This window comes from Ammospiza nelsoni, chromosome 16 (genome assembly GCF_027579445.1).
Source record: "Ammospiza nelsoni isolate bAmmNel1 chromosome 16, bAmmNel1.pri, whole genome shotgun sequence".
Classification (NCBI taxonomy): Eukaryota; Metazoa; Chordata; class Aves; order Passeriformes; family Passerellidae; genus Ammospiza; species Ammospiza nelsoni.
In genome coordinates, this window is record NC_080648.1 from 2,203,060 (window position 1) to 2,229,852 (window position 26,793).

A 26,793-nucleotide genomic window follows, 5' to 3' on the forward strand; every position below is an offset into this window, starting at 1 on the left:
AGCCTTGCAGCCTCCAAAGGCCCTGGGCTCGGCTTCCCAGCCTGCTCTGCACTGCCCTGAGCCCGCATTGTTCCAGAGACAAAAGCCAGGCCAGGGCATCCTCACCCTGCCCGCATTCCTGCTGCTGTCAGCGGCCACTGGGCCCTGGGCCCCACTCGGGTGACAGCTGCAGGGACAGGGCAGCCTGTGCTGGGCAGGGGGCACGGGGCTTCGGGCCCTGGGGCTGCTGCTGCTGCTGCTGCTGGTGGCCATGAGCCCAACAGGGCCCTGAGCTCAGCCGCTGCCCGGCCAGCTGCCCCCAAAGCCCCACACTCCCAAAGCATCCCCATCACACCTGCCAGGGGAAAATCCCACGGGCTTCAGGAAAGAAATTCCCCACAGTGACTAAACCAAAGGGTCCAAGGGCAAAGTCAGCACCAGCTGATGTTTACAGCACCTTGACAATGGTGGCTGCAGGGCAGGTGAGAACTCCAGCGCCTCTGGCAGTGCCTGCTCTGCACGTGAGCCTGTGCGGCTGCTCCCAGTGGGACACAGCACTGAGCTCACGGCAGCCCTCAGCCCCTCACAGCTGATCGCAAGGATCAAGCTCAGAAAGCATTTCCAGACCACTGCCTGTAGATATTTCAAAGGACTATATGTTGTTCAAGGAAGCCACCTTGCACATTTACTTTTGGTGTCGTGGCATGAGAAGCCATGAAGGTGCCTCTGAATGTGCACTCAGGGCACTTCCACTGCCATCCTAAAGGGAACACAAAGGACAGGCCTCAGCTTTCAGCACTGCTGAGCTCCTTACTAGCAATGATATCTCAGGAGGACGCAGGGTTGTGCAGGCCCAGGGGCCTATTTACTGGAACTATACTACCTCACAACAAAAATGACAAATTAAAGTGAGACAGCCCTCAAAATACAATGTTTTATCAGTTTTATCAAGGCTTGCTGAATGCAGTGTCGCCACCCACCAGCTGTATGAGGGATGAGGGCTGGCTCAGCTACTGAAGCCCAGGGAACATTTTGAAACATCTGCATCCAGTGCCACCAGAGCAATCAATGGGGACACAGCCGCCTGCAGTGCAGGATCCTTGGGTGAGGTTTTAGTCCTCTGGGTGGGCCACCCTTTACATCAGGGGTAGCTGTGCGTAACAAGTTATCCAATCCTTAGAGGGATATATAATTTCGAGTTAGGGAGGTTCTCCTATCAGAGGGGAAGACTTTTGCTATGGGAATTTTGAAGTCGTTTGTTCCTTGGCTCTTTAAAGAGCTCCCAGTCATTTTTGTATATTCTGTTCAACTTATAGCATTCTGGGACTCAGTTAGGGAAAGTCTCTATTTTTAGAAAACTCAGGGAGTGAGAAGAGTTGCAAAATTTTTCCCACTTTTTCATATGATTTATAGAGTTTTCTCAAGGGTTCAAAGTTCTAATATTCAACCCAGACTTTCTGTTCTGCCCCTGGCATTCCTGACCCCACTGATACCAAGATAAGTGTGAGAGATGGAAACTGCTGTAAAGCACAGACAAGCCACCTGCTATCTGCCATCTCCCCTCCTTCTCTACCCCTTGCCCACATCTGTACTGATCACACTGGCCTGGATTCTACACTAACCCATTCTCCAGTACCTCTCCTCCCTGGATCCCCCTCAGATAGCTCACAAAATGGAGTCCCTCCTCTGGAGGGGTTGTCAATGTCAAACTCCCTCCCACCCCCGGCTCTTTTATCGTGTCCTCCCCCTGTGTGGGTCCCAGCTCTGCGTCAGGTACCACCCCTGCATTGGGATCCAGCGCTTCCTTGCCTACTCCCGCTGCCCTACCCCCTCCAACTCAGCCCCATTGCGGATCTCACCCTGTCAGAGATGGAAGTGTGAGGGGCGGTAACCGGAAGGCCGCCATCTTGGCTAACAGAGGCCCACACCACCGGGCCTGGCCAGTCACCCCAAGGCCCCGCTCCTCTGCCAAGGACAAGTTTCCTCTTCTGGAGAGAGGAGGGAAGGTTCATGTCACCTGGAGGATGAGCCTGAGGATTCTTGGCAGAGGATGGAGAAGCTGGCAGCTGAAGAGGGGGACTGGGAATTGGTAGCTAAAATACAAGCAGCACCGGTGCAGTACCAGAGGGGGGGCTAACCCCTGATGGGAAGCTGTCACACACGGGAGATGAAAGAACTTTATAAAGCAGCGAGAGACCATGGGAGGGGGTCACCACATTTTAATCATTTCTTAAATGGCATCTTTGCTGCACATGTAATGGGGCTCACGATCTGCGCCATTTTATGCACATCCGACTTTCTCCCACTGAATTGATTCGGTGGGTAGGAATGGGGGAAAAACTAATACAACAGCTATTAAAAGACTATGCTAGAGAAGACAGGCAGGCACACCTAACACTAGTCCATCTAGGGAGGAAGATTTCACTAAATCTCATTCAATAGACCTTCCCTGAGCTCTGTTAGAAGAGATAAAAGTGCTGAAAAGACAGTTCTCATGCAGACACCCAATGGAGAATCACCTACTCTAGATTTCACAGACATTCTCCAGGGACCTGGGCAATCCTTTCAAAAATTTATTGACCACCTTACACAAGCAATAGAGAAGAAAGTTGAACATCCAAAAGCCAGGAAGGTACTGCCTCCTAAACTTGCTGAAACCAATGCTAACAACACCTGTAAAGACAGTTTACCTTCTCTACTCCTTAGCCCAAACCCTACCATTGCACAAATGCTCGAGGCATGCACACTTACAGCATCCTTACACCGTGATGCCGCCTAGCTATGGCGACCAATCAGGGTGTAGTAGAGGTGCTAGTAGCCTCCCAGGTTATTCCCTGACATACACATGAAAAAGGACCTGGCTTTAAGTGTAGGGAGATGGGACATTTTCAACAGAATTTGAAAAATACAGACTATTACCGGGGACCTTCTATGTGTCACAGCCACTGCCCTCACTGCCCCCCTTGTCCACACGCTTTCCAACACCAGCAAAACCGGTGGCCTGCGGGAAACCCCACACAGACACAGAAAGGCCCCGCGCAATGACACCAAACGCGAGGCCATTCCACCCCACTCTCCCCATCGTGGTGAACCAGCACAGCGACCTTCTCAGATCCAGCGGGACAACTCGATCACTGCAGAAAACTCGACAGAAGACAGCTCTGCCCTGGAACCTAAAGGCAGCTGGTAGGGGCCTTTTCAATTCCAATCCACGATATTTATGTTCACCATATTCCGACAGCAAATACAGGCCTGAAGAACAGGCCAGAGACATTTTGATTTTAACCAACACCAGGGAAGGGATGGAGACACTCACTCTACTACCTGAGGTACTCGCCTTACCATCTTTGCAGGAGACAACTGTCCAGGCTCTATGCTTAGACTCTCCCCTTTTTATTCCTAAAGGGACAGTTATAGCCAGAGCCAACCTCCTACTTGACATGATCACCACATCACTGATCCAATGGTGTTGTGGGCACAGATTACGGGCCCAAATAGACCCATTCTAAAGTGTGCTTTGTCGGGAAAAGGGAGATAGCGATGTATTTCAGGACTATTAGATACAAGACCTGATGTCACCATAATTTCCATCTCTGACTGGTTAAAAGAATGGCCCCTGGTTCCAGGGGCTGGGAGAATTATGCACTACCAGGGGAGCCGCTACCAGCTTCTGGAGTCAAGGTACCATCTGCATGGAAGGTCCTGAGGGCACAGTTGCTACAGTAAGATCATTCATCACCCAGGCACCAATAACAATTTGTGGAAAGGCCTCATCTCCCAAAGCAGGACAGGGCTAGAGATCCTATCTACACCTCTGGATTTCTAGACGGGGCCACAGAGCAGCGCCACACTTCAGTCAACCTGGAAGACCAACGACCCCATATGAGTGGATCAGTGGCCCCTCCCAGGCAGAAAGTTAAAGGCCCTGCAGTCCCACGTGCAGGAGCAGCTGCCTGTGGGCCACATTGTACCATCTACTAGCCCCTGCAATGTGCCTGTCATTATCATATGAAAGCCTGGCAAAGACAAGAGGAGGCTCCTGCAGGACCTCAGGAAAATCAACGAGGTCATTGAGGACATGGGTCCCCTCCAGTCCAGCCTGCCCTCAGCCTCCATGATACCTCGAGATTGCCGATGGTGCACCATGCCGTAGTTGTGGGTAGCATCTTTTGGAGTCCTCCTATGTTTTGGAAATCTTGTTCGCCATCTAGGCTGTGATTGATGGAGCCTGAGCATAGCAAGAGCATTGCTTTGAAGATTGCACGGGTTGAGATGTGAAGGAAGGCTACTTCAGGGAGGTTTAGTCCAATTGTACCTATGATTACCCTGTTATTGGCAGAGGGTTGATATAGATCTTAATGACTACATTTTTGACACCCCCATGCAGCCCAATGACACCCTCCTGGTTTGCCTTTTCCATCACTAAATTGACAAGCACCTTTACAGAGGTACCAGTGAAATGCACTGCCTCAACGATTGAAGAACAGCCCAAATATTTCTCAATGGTTTGATGTCCAAATTCTCTCGCCCTAATGCTAATCGCTTTTCATTGTATGGACCATATAATGAACATCCTAATGCTATCATTTTGCATTACATGGACGACACAGTCGTTTGTGCAGGAGCTCAAATCATTTTGCATGTTGCCATACAAGATGTCATCATTGCGGTACAGGAGAAAGGTTTTAACATTGCAGCAGATAAAGTCCAAAAGACAGCCCCCTGGAAGGATCTTGGCCTGAAAGCAAAGAGAGAACCATCACACCCTAAACACGGCACATCAAGGACAACCCAAAGACTCTGCCAGAACTCCAAACGCTCTGTGGAAGCATCTGTTGGGTAAGTTTCATTGCTTGGAATCACCACTGAAGATCTCACGCCACTGTTCCTGCTGCTCCTAAAACGCAGTGAAGGACTCGATTCCCCCGATCACTGATACCGGAGGCCTAAGCAGCTGTACAAAAGGTCTCCTGGGTGATTCAAACTAAACAGGCACACAGATACCACCCTAATTTTCCATTCTCCCTGGCAATCCTTGGTGTAAGTCCAATATTCCATACATTGTTATCGATGCGATGTTTCTATCAGATCCCCTGATAGAAATTGAATCCGTTTTCAAAGCACACCAACCTACTAAAACAATACCAACCCCACAGAAAGTTATTGCAGAACTAATCAGGAAAGCTAGAGAGCGTCTGTGCTCCCTTGCAGGAACAGACCTTGTGAATATATGCTTACTTCTCACTCCAGAGCCCCTCAATTGCCTACTTCAAACATCTGAACCACTGCAATAGGCCTTTGATAGATTTTGGACAGGCAAGGATCAGACACCAATTCTACTATCAAAACATTCCTGTGCTGCTCAGGATGTTCAAAAGTGCCTAAGACCCAGCAAGATCCCTCGTAGCCACCTGCCCAAATTGTCAGGAACACGGCCTTGCTTCTCTCAGAGCTGGAGTCAATCCAAGAGGACTAGAGAGTCTTCAGATCTGGCAATCAGACATCACACATTAACCCCCCTTTTGGCAGACTAAAATACATCCATTTCTAAATCGATGTCTTTTCCAGTGTGATTTTCGCCTCTGCCCATGCTGGTGAAAAATCAGAAGATGCTAGAAAACATTATTTTTTTGTTTTTTCCATCTTAGCACTTCCACAGGAAATTAAAACTGATAATGCACTTGCTTATACCTTGCACTGATTCCAACAAGTTTCTGACCACTGGGGTATAAAACATGTCACAGGCATACCACACTCCACCACAGGACAGTCCATAGACGAGAGGGACAACTGATCCATCAAAAGGATCCTTGATCAACTGAGAGGGGTAATCCAGATATTATCTTCCATTCACAGACTGGCCAAGGCCTTTTATGTACTCAACTTTTTGAACAACTCATTTATGGAGCCAACTCCCCCAGTCATCAGGCATTTTACTAATTCAACTGCAGCCCAAGTAAAAGAAAAGCCACCTGTGTTGCTCAAAGAACCTGAATCTAAACAATTTATGGGCACCTACCCATTAATTACTTGGGGAAGAGGAGATGCCCTTGTCTCTACCGCAACACTCCTAAGATGGATCCTAGCAAAATACATTAAAACTGTTTCTGGGAATGGTGAGGCAAACACCAGAGCCACCTTCAGAAGAACAGAATTGAAGCTTAACAGTGACAGCAGCAGCCTGGGAAAGAAGATGGAGAAGGACAGAAGAAGATCTCCTAAGCAGCATTGACCACACTCACCAAGACCAAGATAGCTCAGACACCACTAACCAGGATATATGAATTTACATTTGTAAAAGCTATATTTTAGCATTGATATATGATTCTTCTAATAAGCTGTGTTCACACCCTTGGCTTACAGAAGACAAAGCTCAGTCGGACCAGAACTTATGTTTCACCTTCTAACCTCTTTATCTGTTTACTTTTAGCCCAACCAAGCCTCCAGACACTAAATTAGCCCAAGTCAGAGGATGCTGCGTTTGTAGCCGCTGCAGCAGAGAACTGGATGCTCCTCACTGAGCCGCATGCCGTCAGCTGGGTGCTTCCACAGAAAGGCCACAATTTCTTGTCCATGGCCATGCCTCTCAGGCATTTGAAGGCATGTGTTTTTTCAACCTCTTGTCACATAGGGAGTCAGTATACCAGGGCATCCAGCTGCTGAAAGATCAAGGAAAGAAGGTCCAGATGGAAGGCAACAACAACTGGTTCACTGGAACTTTCAAACATTGGGTGATGAAAGGCTGGTTTTCATCTTTAGTTAAGACTGTTTTGTGGACTTTGTTTATTGTAATCGTTGTGTGGGTTATATTATCCTTTTTTGCTAAATGCCTGCAAAACTCTGTGGCAGAAGCCTTCCTTATAGACAACAAAAAGGGGGAGTTGTGAGGGACCAGGGGCCTACCATTGGAGCTGTAATACCTCTGGGCAAAGTGACCAAGGTAAAAGAGAGACATTGCTCTGAATGCAATGGTCTCGCCCAAGGGCATTTCCAGGCTCATGGTAATGCAGCACGTTTTGGTGATATCACCCAGTTCAACTGCTGCATTTTCCTTATATGTACTCCTCCAAGAATGTTCTCCCCTCTATTGTACCATTTTGTTCGAGGCTTACTGCATTGCACCTCTGCTTTTCCCCCCCATTTTCCAACTGTCTGCCCAGCCCCATTTTGTCTCACTTCCTGGACCCTCTTCAGGGCAATCCACAGTGTTTGCACTTCCACACATAGATCCCTCACTCGCCTTGTCCACCAGCAGTTTAAGCAAGCGTGCTCCCAGCTCTGGGAGTGCAGGTCGCTCAAAGAGGCTGGCTGTGGACAGGCTGAAACACAGGAACTGAGTGCACAAGGGAACCTGGCCTCTAATAAAAGGCATGAATCCCACAGGCCACACAAACCAATGCCGTGCATGTATCCTTTATTTCCTCATTCTCTCATCTCTTGTGTCACTTTCCCCATTTTCTCTGACTGGGAATTTGGACCTCTCTCTCCTGTCTGCAGGTTCAGCCATACGTGTGACCCTGCAGGAACAGCCTGACCCACAGGGAAGTGGGAGAGCACACTTGGTCAGGAAATATACTGAAAGGGCACGGGAGAATGGGATCAAACCCCAAGAGGTGGAAGAGATTTGAGGATGGGAAGAAGTTCTTTACTCTCAGGGTGCCTGTCCCTGACACAGGGACCTGTGCAGAGAGGCTGTGGATGCCCCATCCCCAGCAACATCCAAGGCCAGGTGGGACAGGGGCCGCAGTAACCCGTTATGCTGGGAGCTTGCTCAGCTTGGAATCACATCACCTTAAGGGTCCCTTCCAAGCCAAACCATTCAAGGATTGGATCATTCTGCCATCCCCATCTGCCACTGCACAGCACCCCTGAATCTTCAGTGACATCACAGCTCCCAGAGGGTTCCAGGTGGAACATCCAGGACCTGGAAACGAGCACAGCAGACACTGCATCGGCTGCCAAGGGTCAGTTGCTGCTCACTCTGCGCTCTGACCCTCAGCGCTGAGCTGCTGCTGCTACCCGGGCTTTTCCTGCCACCTGCTCTGGAGCGCGAATCCAAGCACAGTGAGCTCTGCGGTGCCAATGGAGGTACAGTGCCATGCCAGACAGGGGGCACCCGGCTTGGGCAGGCTGCAGCCATGTGGGAATGGATGGTGTGGGACAGGAAGCCCACTGGGAGATTGTGCCGGCCCTTGCAGACTGACAGAGACACTGTGGAGGCAATGGAAGTGGACCTGGCGCTGCATGAGGATGACATGATGGAGGTGGACTCCTCATCTACTTCCATGTCCTCCCCTGTTGAGGACATGGAAGTAGACGAGGAGGACACCATCGAGGAGATGGAGGTGGATGCGGATGAAAACATCGAGGACATGGAAGTTGATGACAACGATGAGGAGGAGCCCATGGTCCTTGGATGAAGATGGTGCCCCACAGGTAAGACAGGCAGATGCTTCCCACACCCTGCCCACACACACACTGGGTCCCCTGACGCCAGGCTGGGGCTGGGCTGGATGGCCACGCTCAGGGACACGGTGCCCGCAGGGGGCCTGGATTGTGCTGCCACAAGCACCAGCCCCGGCCTGCCCTGCGCTTGCCTGGGGCCACGCCAGCCCTGCCAGCCCCGGCCCAGCCCCTGGGTGCCAGCTGCCAGCCCTGCTGGGCCCAGTGCTGGCGGCTGAGTCGAGCTCTGCTGCTTCCTTTCTTACAGGACTCATGCACAGGATGGCAGAGATGCCACAACTTTATAAATATGTTGGAAAGTTTTGAAGTTTCCTGTAAATATGTTGAATACGTTAGAAGTTTCCTGTAAATACGTTTTGAAGATTGTTAGCCCCTCGGATCCCTTGTAAATATGTCCTGTACATTACTGTTGATGTTGTTATAACGATTGTTATAACGAAACATGTTCTGTAAATCCTTGGTTTGCCGATCTTCGGCAAATAAATCACGTTTCTTTTAAAAACCTGACTTCTCTTGGCCATTCCTTTGGGCACAGGCACCCTTTGCACACTTGTGGGTTCCACTTGTTCCACGTTCCCAGGGCTGGAGGTCCCTGGGGGTGCTGGCAAGGCCACCCCGGGGCTGGGGGTCCCTGTGCACAGGGGCTCCCACTGACACCACTCCTGGCACTGGGTGTTGCTGCTCTTCCTGCCCTGGGGTGCAGCACTGTCCCCAAGGGTTCAGCTCTCTCACCAGCTCTCACACAGGGGGCTCTCACAGCACTGGCCCCTGCAGCCATGCCACCAAAGCAGCCAGCAAACCTTCAGCCACCCTTCCTGCAGAAGACACAGGGACTCCTGGGCCCAGAACTGCCAGGAGACCACAGCCATGCAAAATCCACCTGCACGCTCTCAAGGCCACCACAGCCTTGGCAACTGGGCCACCTGTATCTGGGCTGCTGCAAGGACAGATCTTGCAGCCTTGCAGCCTCCAAAGGCCCTGGGCTCGGCTTCCCAGCCTGCTCTGCACTGCCCTGAGCCCGCATTGTTCCAGAGACAAAAGCCAGGCCAGGGCATCCTCACCCTGCCCGCATTCCTGCTGCTGCCAGCGGCCACTGGGCCCTGGGCCCCACTCGGGTGACAGCTGCAGGGACAGGGCAGCCTGTGCTGGGCAGGGGGCACGGGGCTTCAGGCCCTGGGGCTGCTGCTGCTCCTGCTGCTGCTGCTGCTGCTGCTGGGGGCCATGAGCCCAACAGGGCCCCGAGCTCATCCCCTGCCCGGCCAGCTGCCCCCAAAGCCCCACACTCCCAAAGCATCCCCATCACACCTGCCAGGGGAAAATCCCACGGGCTTCAGGAAAGAAATTCCCCACAGTGGCTAAACCAAGGGGTCCAAGGGCAAAGTCAGCACCAGCTGATGTTTACAGCACCTTTACAATGGTGGCTGCAGGGCAGGTGAGAACTCCAGCGCCTCTGGCAGTGCCTGCTCTGCACGTGAGCCTGTGCGGCTGCTCCCAGTGGGACACAGCACTGAGCTCACGGCAGCCCTCAGCCCCTCACAGCTGATCGCAAGGATCAAGCTCAGAAAGCAGGTTCAGACCACTGCCTGCACATATTTCAAAGGACTACATGTTGTTCAAGGAAGCCACCTTGCACATTTACTTTTGGTGTTGTGGCATGACAAGCCATGAAGGTGCCTCTGAATGTGCACTCAGGGCACTTCCAGTGCCATCCTAAAGGGAACAAAAAGGACAGGCCTCAGCTTTCAGCACTGCTGAGCTCCTCACCCAGCAATGAAATCTCAGGAAGAGGCAAGAATTTTGTGCACCAGAGATTCTGGACTCCGGTGAATGGCATAAATTCCACAGGCCATCCAACCCAATGACCTGCATGTCTCTTTTTCCTCTTTCTCTCATCCCTCATGTCACTTTCCCCAAAACCTACCATTACACAAATGGTGGAAGCATCAACCATTAGGGTATCCTTACACCATGATGCCAGCCTAGCTAAGGCTACCTTAGTTTGAGCAGAAGCTCAAATCATTTTGCATGTTGCAGTACAAGATGCCATCACCACAGTACAGGAGAAAGGTTTTTAGATTGCAGCAGATAAAGTCCAATGACAGCGCCCTGGAAATAGCTCGGCCTAAAAAGCGCACAGAGAACCATCACACTCCAAACACAGTAATCAAGGACAACCCAAAGACTCTGCCAGAACTCCACAGGCTGTGTGGAAGCTCTTTTGATGTTGTGGCATGAGAAGCCATGAAGTGCTCTGAAAGTGCACTCGGGGCACTTCCACTGCCATCCCAAATGGAACACAAAGGACAGGCCTCTGCTTTCAGCACTGCTGAGCTCCTCACCCAGCAATGAAGTCTCTGGAAGATGCAGGAATTGAGTGTACGAGGGAACCTGGCCTCTAATAAAAGGCACGAATCCCACAGCCCACCCAACCCAAAGCCTTGTATATCTGTACCTTTTTCTTCTTCTCTCTTCTCTCGTGTCACCTTCCCCATATTCTCTGTCCGGGAGTTTGGCTTCTCTCTCTCCTGTCTGCAGGTTCAGCCGCACGTGTGACCCTGCAGGAACAGCCTGACCTGCAAGCAAAGGTCACGTTATTTCAGAGCACTGCACTGCTCCAGCTTGGGGAGGAACTGGGAACTGAAGACATGTGCTCCTCCTTGGGAGCAGCTCCTCCCCATCCCATACAGTGAGGAGTGGGATATCTACCACTGACCTCCTCCCATGCAGCAGCACCCCTGAAGTGCTGCTTTTCCCTCCCAGAATTGCCACCCTGAGCCACCCAAGGTGTCCCTCCGCTGCCAGGCTGGCTCTGATCCACAGTGGAGGTGGAACCCTGAGCCCAGCAGACACTGATTCCTTCCCTTCTAGCCCAGGTCCTAGCAGAGCACTAAAACTCCACACCAGGAGTGGATTTGGAGGCTACATGGAGAAAGGGGAATTGTGTCTGATTGGGGCAGACAGAATAAAATGCAGCTGCCAAAGGGAAATCAAAGCATCCCGCAGAGTACAGCCAGGTACGCTGCACATCAAGGCTGTGCTGGTGTAGAAATACTGTATTAAAAGGAATTTATGATCACTGCTATCTGCCAACAAAAATACACAGAATACATTAAGCTTCAGTTTTAAATGCAGAAAAGATAGGAAATTCAGAGTGGTTTTCACCACAAACACATCTCAATGGCCAGCCCAGCACTGGGGTCAAGGGGAGGCAATATTTTGTTGCTACCTCTTGATGGCATTTCTTCTTCTCCTAATGCAGGAATTCTGCCTGCCCAGGACAGCAAGGATGCAGGTGAACAGCCACAGAGCTGCTCACAGATGGACAGACAGACCAAAGCTGCTCATCTTCCCCCTTCTGAGGAGGATTTCTTATTCAACCTTTCCTTTCTCTCTTCCTTTTACCTAAAAAGATACCTGGGATAGAGTAACAGCTTGCAGGAGACAGGGAGCATCTCCTACCAAAGGGAAGTGAAGGCAAGGGTAATTATTTTGTAGAATGAATGCGTGTACTCACAGACAAAAAGCTCTGGTCTTGGGAACAACTGGATTGATCCCTCCCTGCTCAAGACCAAAGAGACATTTCCCTGATCAAAGGACCTGGTGCTTCCTGTGTAAGACTGGGATGTTTGTCACAATTCAGACAGAAACATTTCAAAGCCTGTAGTCATCCAATAGGCATAAATGCATTTAGAAAATGCAGGAAAATCCATCTTGGAGGATTTCCTATTAAAACAAGGTTTGCATTTCTGGTAGACTCTCTTTCTCTCCATCAGTCCTGTCCACTGGAAGCTGCATTGGTTGCATATGTGAGAGGACAGGTGTGATTATCTCCCCGTTTTAGGGGAGGATGGGCTACATGTTCCTCCTCCACACTTGGAATGCTTTCCACGGACAGATCCCAACCTTCTCCTGCTCCTTAAATTTGTGATACACAGGACCTTTAATCTCTGTCTATCTATGGGAGCATCCTCCCACGCTGAGAAGTCAGGCTCTGCAGGAATTTGGTGCCCTCACCAATGTGTGCCCCTTGCTGGCGGTGGAGTGCTGCTCAGAAAGGAGTTTGTAGGATCTCCATGAAAAGGCCAACACCACATCTCCTGTCCCTGGCTCGGGCAACACCAGGACAGGGCTCTGCCAGCAAGGAAAACACAGCCAATGCTAACCTGCTCTAGTGGGAGACGTCCCTGCCCACGGCAGGGAGGTGGAACAAGGTGAGCTGTGAGGTCCCTTCCAGGCCAGGCTCTGAAGGATGAAATGCCATCGCAGGCTGAACGGGAGGCGGGAGGACGATCCCCTCCTCTGCAGACACAGCCTGGGCCCGGCTGCCTCCCCCCAAAGCCCAGAGCGTTCCTGACCGTGCCACCAGTGCTGGGCAGGCCAGGTCACAGCCCCAGCAGTGGCTGTGGCAGCTCTGGGCTGTCACACAGCCGGGAATGGCCCCTGACAGGGAGCACAGCACAGCTCCAGCTGCATCCGGCCACAGCAGCCTGCCAGGGAGGGGAAGGAGGTGGATGGAATCCCATTGAGGGAATCACCCAAAGGGAAAGCACAGGAGCAGGCTCCAGAAGGGTGGGGGACTGGGGGGCCCAGCCCTCCTGTTTCTGTTCTCAGTGTGAGAAATGCTAGCCACTTCCAAAAAATTTAAAAGGTTTATTAAAACCTTATCAAAAATACAACAGCAGACTGAATAGAGAAAATATTACAGCACCAGGAGCAGAGGATTTTCCCCACCATGTGCTCACCCACACAATGGAGGTTTCACCTTTTAACCCTTTAGCCCCCCCAAAGTTCTGTCCATCGACTCCTCCTTCCCTGCCCAGGGGTGGAGATCCCTTCCTGACACCTTGAGTGGGGCTCAGGTGCTGCCACAGGAACGAGTGACCCTCCCAAATGTGCCAAACCCAGGGCACCCTGATAACAACACAAGGGGAGTAAAACATAACTATAAAACTTCTCTGAACATTTTCCTTTTAATTGTGAGAGTCAACCATGGCATTACTCATCTGTCTAATCAGCAAGCAGAAAACAAAACCAAACCCAGGCCTGATGCTCATGAGCTGCACCCCCAGCACAGCCAAATCCCCGAGGCTGCATCAGCCAAGGCACAAACCCTTCCTGCTCCTCCTTTGCACACTAAATGGGATTTAACCAGGAGCATCCGAACCCCAGAGCAAAACTCACAGCCCTGATGTGTTTAAGCAGCTCTTGGTGCTCCAGAGATTTCCCCTCCCCACCCAGCACAGCGACCCAGGCTCATGGCACAGCAGGACAAATGCGCTGCTTTAATAAATAAACCATGAAAAACATCTCTGTTTTCAACAAAAAGATTGACACAGACACATAAAAATATTACAGGAAGGTCAAGGAAGGTCTTCTGTCTTATTTAGTTTGGGGTATTTTGAAGTCAAAAGTGTGTTTGAGGGTGGGTTGGCTTGAATAATGTGATTAAAATTGCTGATTTAGACAAGTAAGCTGGAAATACTGAATTTTAATCATGTTTCAGTATGTAGCTTCTAGACATTTCCCTTAAAAATAGTTGATTCTCTTTGATTCTTATAATTTGATACTATTCAACAACTGGGAGCACACACTGGAGCAATACATGTGTAAGCAATTACACAGCTTCACAAGCTGCTAAAACAGAACCATTCTGTTAATAGCTTTTTCCCAAGAGAAATTAATTTTTTACTTATTGTTTGCATTAAGTTGCATTTGGGAAATGAAACTCAATTAAAAAAATACAAAACCACACTTTCATTTAAGCCATTTCGTAACATTTTTTCTCCTTGACACCTCAGACAAATAAAATATGTGTATTCACAGGTAGGCACTGCATAGATGTGTTACTGAATCGTCCCTCTTCCCTGAGAGCTGCAAATCCTACAGCTGCCAGACCTCATCCCTTGCTCCTCATAAAGCGAAAGAAGAGTTTCCATTCTAGTTAATTTCCCAGCTCTAAATCAACTACCCAGTGAGTAGAAATAGCTGTCAAATCCCCTCCACAAACCTGCCAGAAGGGTTCCAGCTGTGGAGAGGGAAGCAGCAAATTCCTGCTCCCACAATTGGTTTGGAACCCTTACCAATTAAAAAATATCCCACTCTTGGGATTTTTTTTAACCACAACTAAAATAAATTAAAATCAATTAAAAATAAGATCACAGAATGGCTTGGATGGAAAGGAACCTTAAAGCTCATCCAGTGCCATCCCCTGCCATGGTAGGGACACCTCCCACTGTCCCAATGTCCAGCCTGGCCTTGGGCACTGCCAGGGATCCAGGGGCAGCCACAGCTGCTCTGGGCACCTGTGCCAGGGCCTCAGCACCCCCACAGGAACAATTCCTCCCTAATATCCAATCTGAACCTGCTCTCAGTTGGAATAGGTGTTATTGCATTGCCTTGGGATGATGGATCAGGAGAAAGCCCCAGGGTGTGAGCAGAGCTCCCAATGCCGCTGCTGGGGACGTGCCACCCACCTGCCCCTCAGTCACTCAGCTGCCTCACAGCCAAAAAGACAGTGTCCAACAGGAAAAGTACTCCCAAAGGATAAAACCCTTGTCACTGCACAAATGACAGGTCTTTATTGGGAATAAATGTCAAAGCAGAGCGACAGCATTTATTTTCCAGGCAGGAGACACTGATCCTGTGGTGACACTGCAGGGATGGTGTTATTCCTGCTCCTGATTTAATCCCTTTATCAGCTGCAGAAGCACCAGGACAGGCTTTGGTCTCCCATGCCAGCTCTGACGCACACTGCTGTCCCCACAGGCTGTCCCCACCCCTGGGTGCTGCCTCTGCAGCCCAAAGCACCTGGAGGTCCCTCTGAGCAGTGGCACTCCTCCATTTGGATGCACTCTGTCCATAAAGATGCTTAAAGAGACGCTGAGGAAGACTTTAATTTATAGCCCCATTCTTTTAATCTTGGTCAGCCAGATTTTTTCAGACATCTGTTTATATCTCCTTATAATATATTGGCTGGAGCAGCAGCACCAGGCAGCAGCTCCCTCACAGGGGCTCTGCTGACATTTATAAACCAAAGCGATTTCTCTCGTGTGCTTTATGTTATCAGCTAAACCTGTCCACTTAAATTATTGCCTTGTAACCAAATCACAACTATCTGTTACTCTGCTCTGTGCACGTTTCCCAGGCTCTATACCAATATCAAGCTTTGCAGAGGCTAAAAACAAGATGATAAATTAATAAAGAAATGGAAAACAGGACATGCTTCCACCAGGCTCACAACTGAGGGAGGATCAGGCACGTTGTGCACCACATTAGTAAAAGCAGAGGGCTGCTGGTGGAATATGCAGCACGCAGTGATAACCAAAGAACCCCATCTCTCTTCTTCTAGAGCAACCAAATGACCAGCTGTGTTTCCTCACTAAAGAAGAAAGGTCTCATCCTGGGCTCCTTTCCAGCACATCATTCCACATTCCACAGGTGGGTTTGTGTTCCAGCACGGGGACAGGGCTGAGCCCCAACTCACTGCACAGCTACAGGCTCCTAAGTTGTACATCACACACTGACCTGCAAACCTCCCACCAAGGTTGTGCAGTAACTCACTGCACTCCTGGAAGTGGCTTCCCCATCCCATCCCATCCCATCCCATCCCATCCCATCCCATCCCATCCCATCCCATCCCATCCCATCCCCACCCCTTGGACAAAGCTGCCAGCCACTGACTGCCCATCAAGAGAAGCCCAAGAGGGACAGAAGACTCTCCCCCTGTAGCACCACCCTGCCCCCTTGGCACAGGAATGTCCCCTGGGAAGGCTGGAGCAAGCAGAACAAAGCTCACTGAGGCAGATTCCTGGCTCGTCCCCAAGTGAGCATCCTTGTTTGCCATTGTAAGAGAATTCAAAATCTATCAAGGGTTTGAAAACAAGCCCCAGTTATGAGTCAGTAAGTGGCTCTGCAGCTCTCAAAAATTACCTCGGTGTGTGAGCAAGCCTCAGATAACATCTACCTTCCTTTACTCTTTGTTTCTCTCCACACAGGGAGTGAGGGAAAAGGGACTTTCTTTCTAGTACAGGCAACAAAGGAATCTGGAATCAATATGTGAATGTTCCAGCAAACCACACCGGCAGTGCTGCAGTACTGAAATAATCACACTGCCAGAGCATCCATAATAAGTTATCTGATGGCACCACACCTTCTCCCTTAATAAAATAATGATTAAAAACCACCAGGAGACAAATCCCAGCGAGCAGCAGAGCTCCCCACAGCTGCGTCCCCAGCTCCAGGAGCCACCAGTGCCAGGGCTGGGGACCTGGCTGAAGCTGGGGCATCCCGTGCTGGTGGCACATGGGGACACTGTGCCTGACTCCAGCTGTGCCTGCGTGGATGGGATGTCCCACACCAGCGTGCTCAGAGGAAAACAGAGGAGCCAGACCCAGTCTGGGGGCTCAGCTCACACCCTGACCCCAGACTCTGGTTAGAGCTGCTGAGCAAGGAAGCAGCAAAGCCTGCCTCCGTTTTTCTTTCCTTTCTTTCCTACAAAGGCAAGTCCTACCACTCTCCAGATTGTTTGTTACCTCAAAACAGAACATTTTTACACACAAAAGGAAGACATGTAACAGACACAGGTAAGAATGAGATGGGTTACTGATGGGAAGAAGAGGCCCAGAGCCTGAATCTCATTTATTCTTTCTTTCTCTTTTTCTTTCTTTCTTTCTTTCTTTCTTTCTTTCTTTCTTTCTTTCTTTCTTTCTTTCTTTCTTTCTTTCTTTCTTTCTTTCTTTCTTTCTTTCTTTCTTTCTTTCTTTCTTTCTTTCTTTCTTTCTTTCTTTCTTTCTTTCTTTCTTTCTTTCTTTCTTTCTTTCTTTCTTTCTCTTCTTTCTCTCTTTCTTTCTCTCTTTCTTTCTTTCTTTCTTTCTTTCTTTCTTTCTTTCTTTCTTTCTTTCTTTCTTTCTTTCTTTCTTTCTTTCTTTCTTTCTTTCTTTCTTTCTTTCTTTCTTTCTTTCTTTCTTTCTTTCTTTCTTTCTTTCTTTCTTTCTTTCTCTTTCTTTCTTTCTTTCTTTCTTTCTTTCTTTCTTTCTTTCTTTCTCTCTCTCTCTCTCTCTCTCTCTCTTTCTTTCTTTCTTTCTTTCTTTCTTTCTTTCTTTCTTTCTTTCTTTCTTTCTTTCTTTTTCTTTCTTTCTCTCTTTCTTTCTCTCTTTCTTTCTCTCTTTCTTCCTTTCTTCCCTTTCTTTCCTTTCTTTTTCTTTCCCTTCTTCACTCAGCTATAGCCTTTTGCATTAGTTCACTGTCTGACACTCACTGCTCCTCCCAATTAAGTGTCACTGGAAAATGTCATTAATATGCTCTATGTCACCTCCTCCTGATAGCTGGTGGAGAGGTTTCACAGCACCAGGCCTGGAAGCTCCCGCAGCAGCTGCCCCAGCACCCCCAGCATTCCCCACCTCAGGCAGGGAGGAAGCTCAGACACCTGTGTGCACATCCCAAGTACAAACTCCTGTGACAAACTCCTCTTCCTGGGGAAGAAATGCTTTACAAATGCAGTCCCTGGGCAGCTCCTCCTCCCACGGTACTGCTGGGGAGGCACAGCTGAGTGCAGCATCTCCTCAGAGCAGCACCAGCCTGGGCACTGCCTCTCCACTGCTCAGGTAACCAGGGACAGCAGGGGCTCTGCAGGGGATGGGATGCAGGAGGAACCCCTGGGGTGATGCACCATGCCCAGTGCCACGGTGCCACCTCTCCCAGGCGCTGCCCAGCTCGGGCTGGAGGGGCTGGGCTGCCTCTGCCTGTGAGTGACCAGCCCTGGTGCTGCCAGCCTGGTTTCATCACTGTTCTGTCTGATCATTGCCCAGAGGGCTGACAAGGACAGAAATGTCCTTCTCTTCCTGGGGTTGCAGAGGAAACCCTCAGAGAGGAGTTTTGTCCTTACAGCATGAACAAACAATTGGCACTGCTGCTTCCTTCTGCTTCCCAGGGCACCCAGATGGAGCAACACAGGGGTTTAGATGGTGGGTGCTGCTGCCTATTTCCCAAAAAGCATCTCCTGTGGAAAAGCTGCTTGGGTGAACATTCAGGGAGAGCAGCCAAGTCCACACACCACACTCACCATGGCCAGCTCAGCCACAAGAGGCAGAAGGGCTTTTTGTATGACAAATTCCAGCAAAGGTTTATTCCAGCACGCCAAAGGGGAATCAGAGACAAAAGAGCTGGCCATGTGGTGTGCACAGGGTTAATTAGGGGTCAGTGGCCAAGGGTCCAAAGGCACTGGGGTGGCACAAAGGGCAGGGCAAAGGGCACTGCCCTACAGGGAAGACACAGAGCCAGGCACCAGGGATACCACAACCAATGAAGGAACAGGGAAAGGAGAAACTACCAGAGTTTGGGACATATGGGGAAAGGAACTGGGGTGGTTCATAGTGTTGTGCAAGGCTCCATGGGGAAGTTTTCTCTTTCAGCCTAGGTGGAGACTCTATAGCATATTCTTCCAGGGCACAGCCCTGGGGATTGCCCTGAGGGATTCAAAGGATTCCACACCCAGACACATAGGGAGCAGGCAGGGCCTGATCCCCCAGCCACAGACCTTGCAGAGGCTCTTCCAGAAAGGCCTGAAGGGGATGAATTGTTGAGAGACTAAATGAAGAGTTCAAAGCACTTCAACAAAACCAAGGAAGTCTCATGTAAGAACTTCAATTGGCTACTTTATCTGACAAACCTTTCTGTGACATTCCAAGCTATGTTAATAAACATCCTGGAAATTGACCTGTCAGAATGGTGATGTCTAAGTATGACATCTTCTCCAACACTGATTTTGTTCTGTGCTGCACTGGAGCAGGGACAGAAGCCATCTGAAATGCTTTCAACCTTGCCAAGGGTGAATCTGTCCCCTGTCCAACACCCAGCACAGCTGCTGGCAGCAAAGGCATTCCTGGGAAAGCCCCAAAGCCACCCTGTTCTGGTACATCCCAACAGCAGGTGTGCTCTTGCCCAGGTTCCTCACAGGTCCCAAAGCAGCAGCTCTGCTTTCTGCTTGAACCCCACTTGGACAGGGACAGGGAAAGAATTGTGGAATTGTTTGGTTGGAAGGGACCTTAAAGATCATCCAGTTCCAGCCCTCCTGCCACAGTGATGCCACCCCAAAAGGGCTGATCCCGTTGCAGTTTCTCATTTAGCAAGAGACAAGTGACCCACTGGTGCTTGCTGTGCTGCTGCTCTCCCATGGCTGATGCCACAGAGCTCACTGGTGGACTCAGGGTGTTAAGGGCTGCTCACACCAGGATTACAGGGAGACAACCTCCACAGTAACCTTGGGAGAACTTTCTTGCACCCAGTGATTTTTAATGCCAACCTTGCTGCAATAACCACATCTTTAAGCACCATCCATCAGGCCTTCAGCTCAAACACTTGTTTGGCTGAAAAGGGTTTTAGAGCCACTCTTTTGTCACAGTGCTGAGAGGTCTTCTCTGTAATTTGTTCCCCTCAGCAAATAGAATGAAAACGTTTTTAAAATGATGCCAGAATCCAATCCCTCCTCCTGTGATTCAATCCACAGCTAGCAGAGAACAAAGCCTCACAAGGAAGGGGCTCTCCACTAAGTAACCCTTGATTAGAGATGTGAAAGCACCATTCCATTTGGACATTGGGCTGGACGGTGCTCACAACTGGCCCTTTTCCCTGAGCCAGGGCTCTCCTGAGGCACTGGGATTTATATTCTCCCAGCTGATCAGTGGGTGCTGAGTGCTCTGAACGCTGCTATTCAAACAGAGGCACCCTGTGGGGGAGGCTGGGCTGGGCTCTCTCCTCACACCGCCTGCCCAATCCACTTGGCTTCTCTTGCAGCTCCTGCAGCAAGGGGGAAGGAGGGGCAGGTGAGCCCCTGGGACAGGCAGGGACATGGGGACAGGCAGGGCCTGGCTGGCAGTGCCAGAGCAGGTCCCTCTGACTGCCACACACCCTCGATGGCAGCCAAGGTGATGATGATGATGGTGGTGGCACACCAGGGGGCCCAGCCTCATGCCCAGAGCTGAGCCTACCGAACACACACCAAACCTCATCCCTCCCGTGCAGGGGAGCCACAAGGACAGGAGGGGTGTCTGTCACACACAGGGCACAGCGTGGCCCTCCCATGAGGTGCCTGGGCCCCCTGGGAAGTCTGGAAGTGATGGAATTGAAGGTGGAGGCCAGCAAGGAGCCTGGGGAGGAGGGATCTCAGGGAAGGAGGGGTGACAGGAGGGCTCCAGGGGGAAATATAGGCACTGCTGCAGCATCTGCTGATGTACCTGCTTCTGCTGCTGCAGGAGGGAAATGCTTCCTGTGGCAAAGAGCTCCTCCAACAAGTGCTCCATTCTCCACCTCCCTGCTGGGATTGCTGCTCTGCCTTCAGTGCAACAGCAGCAAACACACCAGGAAAAAATAACCACAGGGCAGGAAGAAGAAGGGCTGTCCTTTTGTAGAGTGGGCTCAAACTGTTTTCACTTTGCCAGCAAAGCCTTCTCCCCAGTTTCAAGGCAGGCACTGCAGTGAGTTACCACAGCCCTGGGTGCAGCAGGAGCCATGTGCTCAGGATTTAATACAAGGCACTTGATTTATGTTTTCTTCTAATACTGGCTTGAAGTCTGTGAACTGCAGCAGTTTAGAGAGTTTAATCCCACAAAGGTCCGAGCAAAAGAAACAGAGAGACCAAAGGTATCCAGCCACACTCTGATATCTCATCTCTCAAATGGCACACCAGGCTGCAGAGACACTGCAGTGACCTTTGTCTCACCATGCCCCCAAGTCAACATCCATGAGAAGCTTACTTACAAATGCCAGTTTTAATCCCTTTCCAACTCCCTACATTTTTTATCCCCAAGCCAATGCTTCAATCCATTCAATAATTGTCATTCCTCAGGTCTATTTGTTATTCCAGAAAGCCCATCTGGGATGCTGAAGGCTTGGCTACGTTCAGAGAAGATCAATGCAGGATGTAGGCAGAGAAGAACAAGGCAGCTGACCAGGAGAACTGAGAACCTGACAAAAGGAACTGAGGATGATATTAATTTTGTGGGATTTTAGGCATTTAATACCTTTTGAGAGAGGCTTCTTTACTATGATGGAGGTTAGCACCTCCAGAACATCATCAACCATTGTGTCTCCCACGTGTCACTCTCAGCCTCTCCTTCTCTTTCAGCGACTCAGGAGAGGGCCACCAAAGAACCTGGCAATGTGGAGGCACAGAAAGGACACAATAGGGAGGGATAATCCATCAGGACCAACACCAGTGTGAGAATCAGGAGGTTTAAAACAGCCCTGGTTAATCTGTTGTTGGAAACAAGGAGTTAAAGGCTAAAAGGGCTGAACTTGAGGAGGGTAAAGGAGCAAAAAAGGAAACAATTTTCCAGGGGAGGACGGGGAAGCTCAAGAAGGGAATTCATGACCAGGCGTCAGCACTCCCTGTTCCTGTCCTCAGCTTCTGAGTCTGTAACTCAGCGCTGAAATTGCAAGGATGAGACACGCACAACACAAACTCCCTTCTCCCAGCTCCAGCTCGCAGTGGGAGCGTTTCAGGACACGCTGTGCCGCTGTCAGGGCGTGCAGCTGACTGCCTTGGATCCCCCCTCTGCTCGATGGGTGTCAGCTGCCTCCCCTCACCCAGGCCCCAGCCCCGTCCCAGCAGTGGTGCCCCTCAAAGCCGGAGCATCCCGGGGCCGAGGGCTCCGCAGGGCTTGGCCAGCACTGCCCGGGCCAGCCTGGAGGTGCTGCTCCCACCCCTGGCTGCCAGACCAGCAGGATGGATGGGCAGAGCTGCCTGCCAGCCCTGCTGCCAAGGCAGAGTGAGAACAAATTTGGATAATAAAAGCTGGAATAAGGAGATGCCTTGGAGAGGGCGCTGGAATAGCGCTTTGCAAAGCTTCAATTTAAAGCCTTGTTTCTACAGCTAACGCAGCCGTAAGGGACATTAGCCTAATTTCTGTCAAGAGAACTTGTCAACACTGCAGTATTTAAGAGAGACACTAAAGATGTGTTTTATCTCACAGATAGATCACTGGGAAAGGAAGGAGCTGTGCCACACTTGGTTCACAGGAAAATAAATTGACGTTCTCCCTGGGCCTAATTGGTGGATGCTGTTTTATAACACCACATGCATGAGCAGCCTCCCATTTTATCAGTATGCAGCTGAGATTGGTGCCAAATTCACTAGGTAGTGGGGTTAGGGATATGCTTCAAATGGGCACCCAAGGACACAGAGCTGGGCATTTTCCAGCCACAGAGTATCTGAAATATTGGGCCATGTCCTGAAGGGTCAGGTCCTTCTACTGATGGTGCTCACCAGCTGAGCCACAGCTAGCAGGGTGGGATTTCAGGGTCAAGGGGAGAAAACTGGTGATAGAAGAAGAGAACTGTCTTGGCTTCCTCAGGACCAGCAGCAGGAATTCACCTGGCCTGGTTTTTAGAGACGCTCCATGGTGAGTCAGTAGAAAGCAAAGAGAGGCTGTACCCTGAAGCTTTAGGAGAGAAGTGTTAGCATGCTCCTGCTCCCAGCATACCCAACTCTGAGGAACTAAAACACTCCCAGGAGTCCAAGTGTATTAAGGCTGGCATAGCTCCACACATCCCACGTGCCAGCCTTGGAGCTGGGTTTGAGACATGCCCAAGATGATGCTGGTGCCACGGCACAAAGGCGTGTCCCACACTTGCAGCTTCTGCAGTGGTCTGCAGTGGAAAGTTGAAAATGTCCTTTTGTTTGCAGTTGTTACACAGAAATAACAGCCATGTAACCTTGTCCCAGCCTTGGAACAGAAATCAGCTTGCAGAGGAAGCCTGAGGGAGCGCGACCCTGAGCTGCAGGCTCGAGGGCAGGAGGGTGGCTCTGCTCTGCCACGGATTCTGCCCTTGCAGGAGAACTAAATCACTACAACAGCCAGAAATGTCCCTCGGGGAGGAAATCCTCTCAAAGATAAATCAATAACTCAGTGTAATTTTAGCATGCAGCCAGGAGAATTTACATTGCCAGGAAGGCTGAGAGCTCTGCCACAGAGACAGAAGCACAGCATCATCAAACAGCCCTGCAGCAGACCCTGCACAGAGCACGGGCTCTGGGAGTTCACTGCCAAGCCACGAGGCTGGGCTCTGCATTTTGGGACCCCACAGACCCAAATCGCAGGGACAGCAGCAGGGATGTGGTCCAGACAAACTCCCTTGGGACAAACCCACCTTTCCCTTTTCTCCTCTGCAGCAGCAAGGCTGCAATCATGGCAGTGCTGGCAAACACTCCAGATACTGCAGGGTGAGACACACAAAGCTCAGCTAAACCAGGCTCAGGAGCAGAGGGGGAGTGCTCCAGCCACAGCGTCCACCCCTGGCCAGGGGTTCCCACCAGCCAAGCCACCCATGAAACAGCACAACAAGGATGTGCTGCAGCCCCCGGTGATTAATGAGACTGCAATCTACGTAATTATATTAATGCTAAGTACACTCAGAGCAGTAAGTTCAAGGGAACTGATGACACTGTAGAGCACAGTTCAACACTGAGCAGTAACTCCAGTAAAAAGAGGGGAGAAAAAAAAAGCCCCTAATTATTCAGTAGCTCTTCTCCCAGATTCTCAGGGTCAGCTTGGAGGAGAAGGTGGCCTGAATTATATTTTCATTTCCAGAACATCAACAGAATTGCTAAGTGAGTTCCAGCAGCAAGGTCAGAGTCTGCCCATTGTTATGCATGCCAGCCCTGTCCCCTCCCCGGCTCTGCCATGTCCCCTGCCAAGCGGTGCCACCACCAAGCCCTGCCACCCCGGGGACACAGGACCAGCTCCTGTGCCAGTGTTTGTCCTGGTCCCAAGCAAAGACAGAAACTGCAACAACCAATTCCTTAGGAGCCAGGTGTAGCCTCCATGTGTGAAGGTGTAGGAGCCTGTCCAGGATAAGCCTGAGGAGCAAACAGCCCAGTCCAGCCAGCAGAGGTTTGTGCACAGCCAGCCCTCTCCAGAGTGCCTGTTAGCACAGCCACAGCCCTGGCAGACCTGGAGCCTGTGCCAGGGCATGCAGAGCTGGGAAGGACTGTGCCCACACACACACAGAGCTCTTCCCCTGTACACCCACCTGGAGCCATGGACGCATTTTGGAGCACCTGTGCTGGCCACAGTCCTGTCACTCCTCACAGGTTCCTCTGGTGCCAACAAGCTCTCACACAGATTGTGCCATCAGTGCTGATGTGCTCCAAGAGCCTCAGTCTGCAAACCCAGCTTTACAGCAGTTACCAATGCACACTGGGCTTCTGCATTGCTTCATTGAGACTTGAACCTTTAAAGGGCCCTGGAGTGCCAGGACACAGGGAATGGCTCCCACTGCCAGAGGGCAGGGATGGATGGGATATTGGGAATCAGGAATTGTTCCCTGTGAGGGTGGGCAGGCCCTGGCACAGGGTGCCCAGAGCAGCTGTGGCTGCCCCTGGATCCCTGGCAGTGCCCAGGGCCTGGGATGGTGGGAGGTGTCCCTGCCATGGCAGGGGTGGAATGGGATGAGTTCAAGGCTCCCTTGCAACCCAAACCATTCTGGGATCCAATGACTCTGCACCTCTGAAATGCTGAGATCTGCCTGCAGAGCTGCCCCAAGGGCCAAGGTCAGTGCTGGAAGCTAAAGGTGCTTTATGACCACCCCACACAAAGCCAGGACAATGATTTCTTTTGCTCCTACAACACAGAACATGAAGCTGCCTGAAAAGCAAGGGCAGAAGAACTCTGCAAAGACAACACAAAAGAGGAGACCCCACAAGCCTTATGTGACCCCTGTGTCTGAAAATCAAACCCAAATTAAATGAGCAGTCACAAGTTTGGTGTCTCAGGATTGCACTCAGAGCTCTCCTGGTGCCTTCCACGCTCAGCAGCAGCATCCAGCAAGAGGGAACATGCAGAAGGCAACTCAGTGATGATTAGGAAGACACATATGAAGTTATCCATCACAGAGCAACCTGTGTGCACCTACATGTCCTGCAGTACAATCAGAAATCAATAGCAAGATGCAGAAATCCTCAACCACTCAGTAAAATATAAAGAACAATTGTAATATTGATTTTAAAAGCACCACTGTAAAGACAGTTGAGAAGAAGCCTGAGAAAGCAAAGCAAAATGCCTGAATTGAAACCTTTTTTTCTTTTCCCTCAGAAAGACATTAATAATGGATTTTCAATGCAAGAAGAAAAACTGAAACCCACACCAGATTCTCCTGGTAATAACAGCTTTCTGCAAAGCCCAGCTATTAATGTAACAGGGACGTCCATCAATCAAGCACACAGAAAGTACTTTGAGAGCTAAAAAAAGAGCATGCAAACATCTGCTTTTGGCAACCTAAATTTTGCCCTTAAGCACAAGGAACATAATAAATTAACAGGAGGTTGGGCTTGAACTTGTTTTCCTCCATCCTGGACCTCAATGCTGAGGATAAGGATGAAGGTACACAAACATGCTGCTGCTGGGATTTGTCATGACAAAAAGTGGGCAAAAGGAGCACAATTTCATTTGTGTTTTCATCTGAAAACACTGGTGCAAGAGGACACCAAGCAGGAGTGTAGCATCTCCCTGTGTGCAGTTCAGGGAGCTCCTGTGAACCCTTTTCCACCTCCAGCATCCTCAGCACATCCAGGACTGCTGGAGTGGTCCCACAGTGGAGTGACAATGTGCCCGTGTGCTCCAAGGTGCCCATGGCTCCCTCCTCGCCCAGCTCCTTCCCTGCTCCCCATGGAGCTGTGGTGGTTTTGGCAGCTCCTCAGTCCCTCAGTGTTCTCTTCAACCACCACATCACACCTGGGCTCCATCCACGCAGCCAAGCACTGCCTGGGGTGTCCCAGCAACCCCAGAAAAGCTGGATTGGCACCAGGGGAACGGCTGCAGAAAGCAGCTGGGGTGTCCCCACGCCTCCAGTGTAAAACACAGCAGGTCAGAGCAAGTGCTGGAGATAATGAACACAATTTACTGATTCCAGCACAGGAGGCTGCAGGCATGGCTGCAACTAAGTCTTAATAAATTCTGAAGAGTGACACCATAAAATGGCATTATGGAAGGCTGTATTTATTGTCTCCCCATGCTTCCGTCTCCAAGGTGCCACGTTACACTTAATAACAGTTTTCTCCCCAGCTGCCAGTGTTGCAAACCCTGACAGGCTAATGGCCGGGCCAGCCCTCCCCAAACACACACATCTCACCCAGCACAGCTTCCATGGCAAGAACAGGCCAAAAGGATTAAACCAGTGCTGCCCAGCTGCTGCCCAGCCTGTCCCCTCCGTGCTGGCTCTGCAGGGCTCCCTGCCATGCAGCAGGACAGGAGTTCTGTCCCTGGAAGTGATGCAGAGGAGGAACACCTGCTGTGGGGTGGTACCTGCATGCCCAGTGTCCTGCTGGGACAGGAGCATCCCTGCCCTGCACCAAGGCCC

At 50.5% G+C, this 26,793-nt stretch overlaps 1 protein-coding gene across 2 annotated transcripts in view; it reads right to left on the minus strand.

Moving 5' to 3' along the window:
- Window positions 1–26,793, minus strand: part of SIL1 (SIL1 nucleotide exchange factor) — a 328,507-nt gene that overhangs the window by 267,458 nt on the left and 34,256 nt on the right. For both annotated transcript variants that reach the window (XM_059483627.1, XM_059483629.1), the window contains exon 4: window positions 10,895–11,015. In XM_059483627.1, coding sequence (XP_059339610.1) covers window positions 10,895–11,015 — 121 coding nt within the window. The remainder of the gene's footprint in view (window positions 1–10,894; window positions 11,016–26,793) is intronic.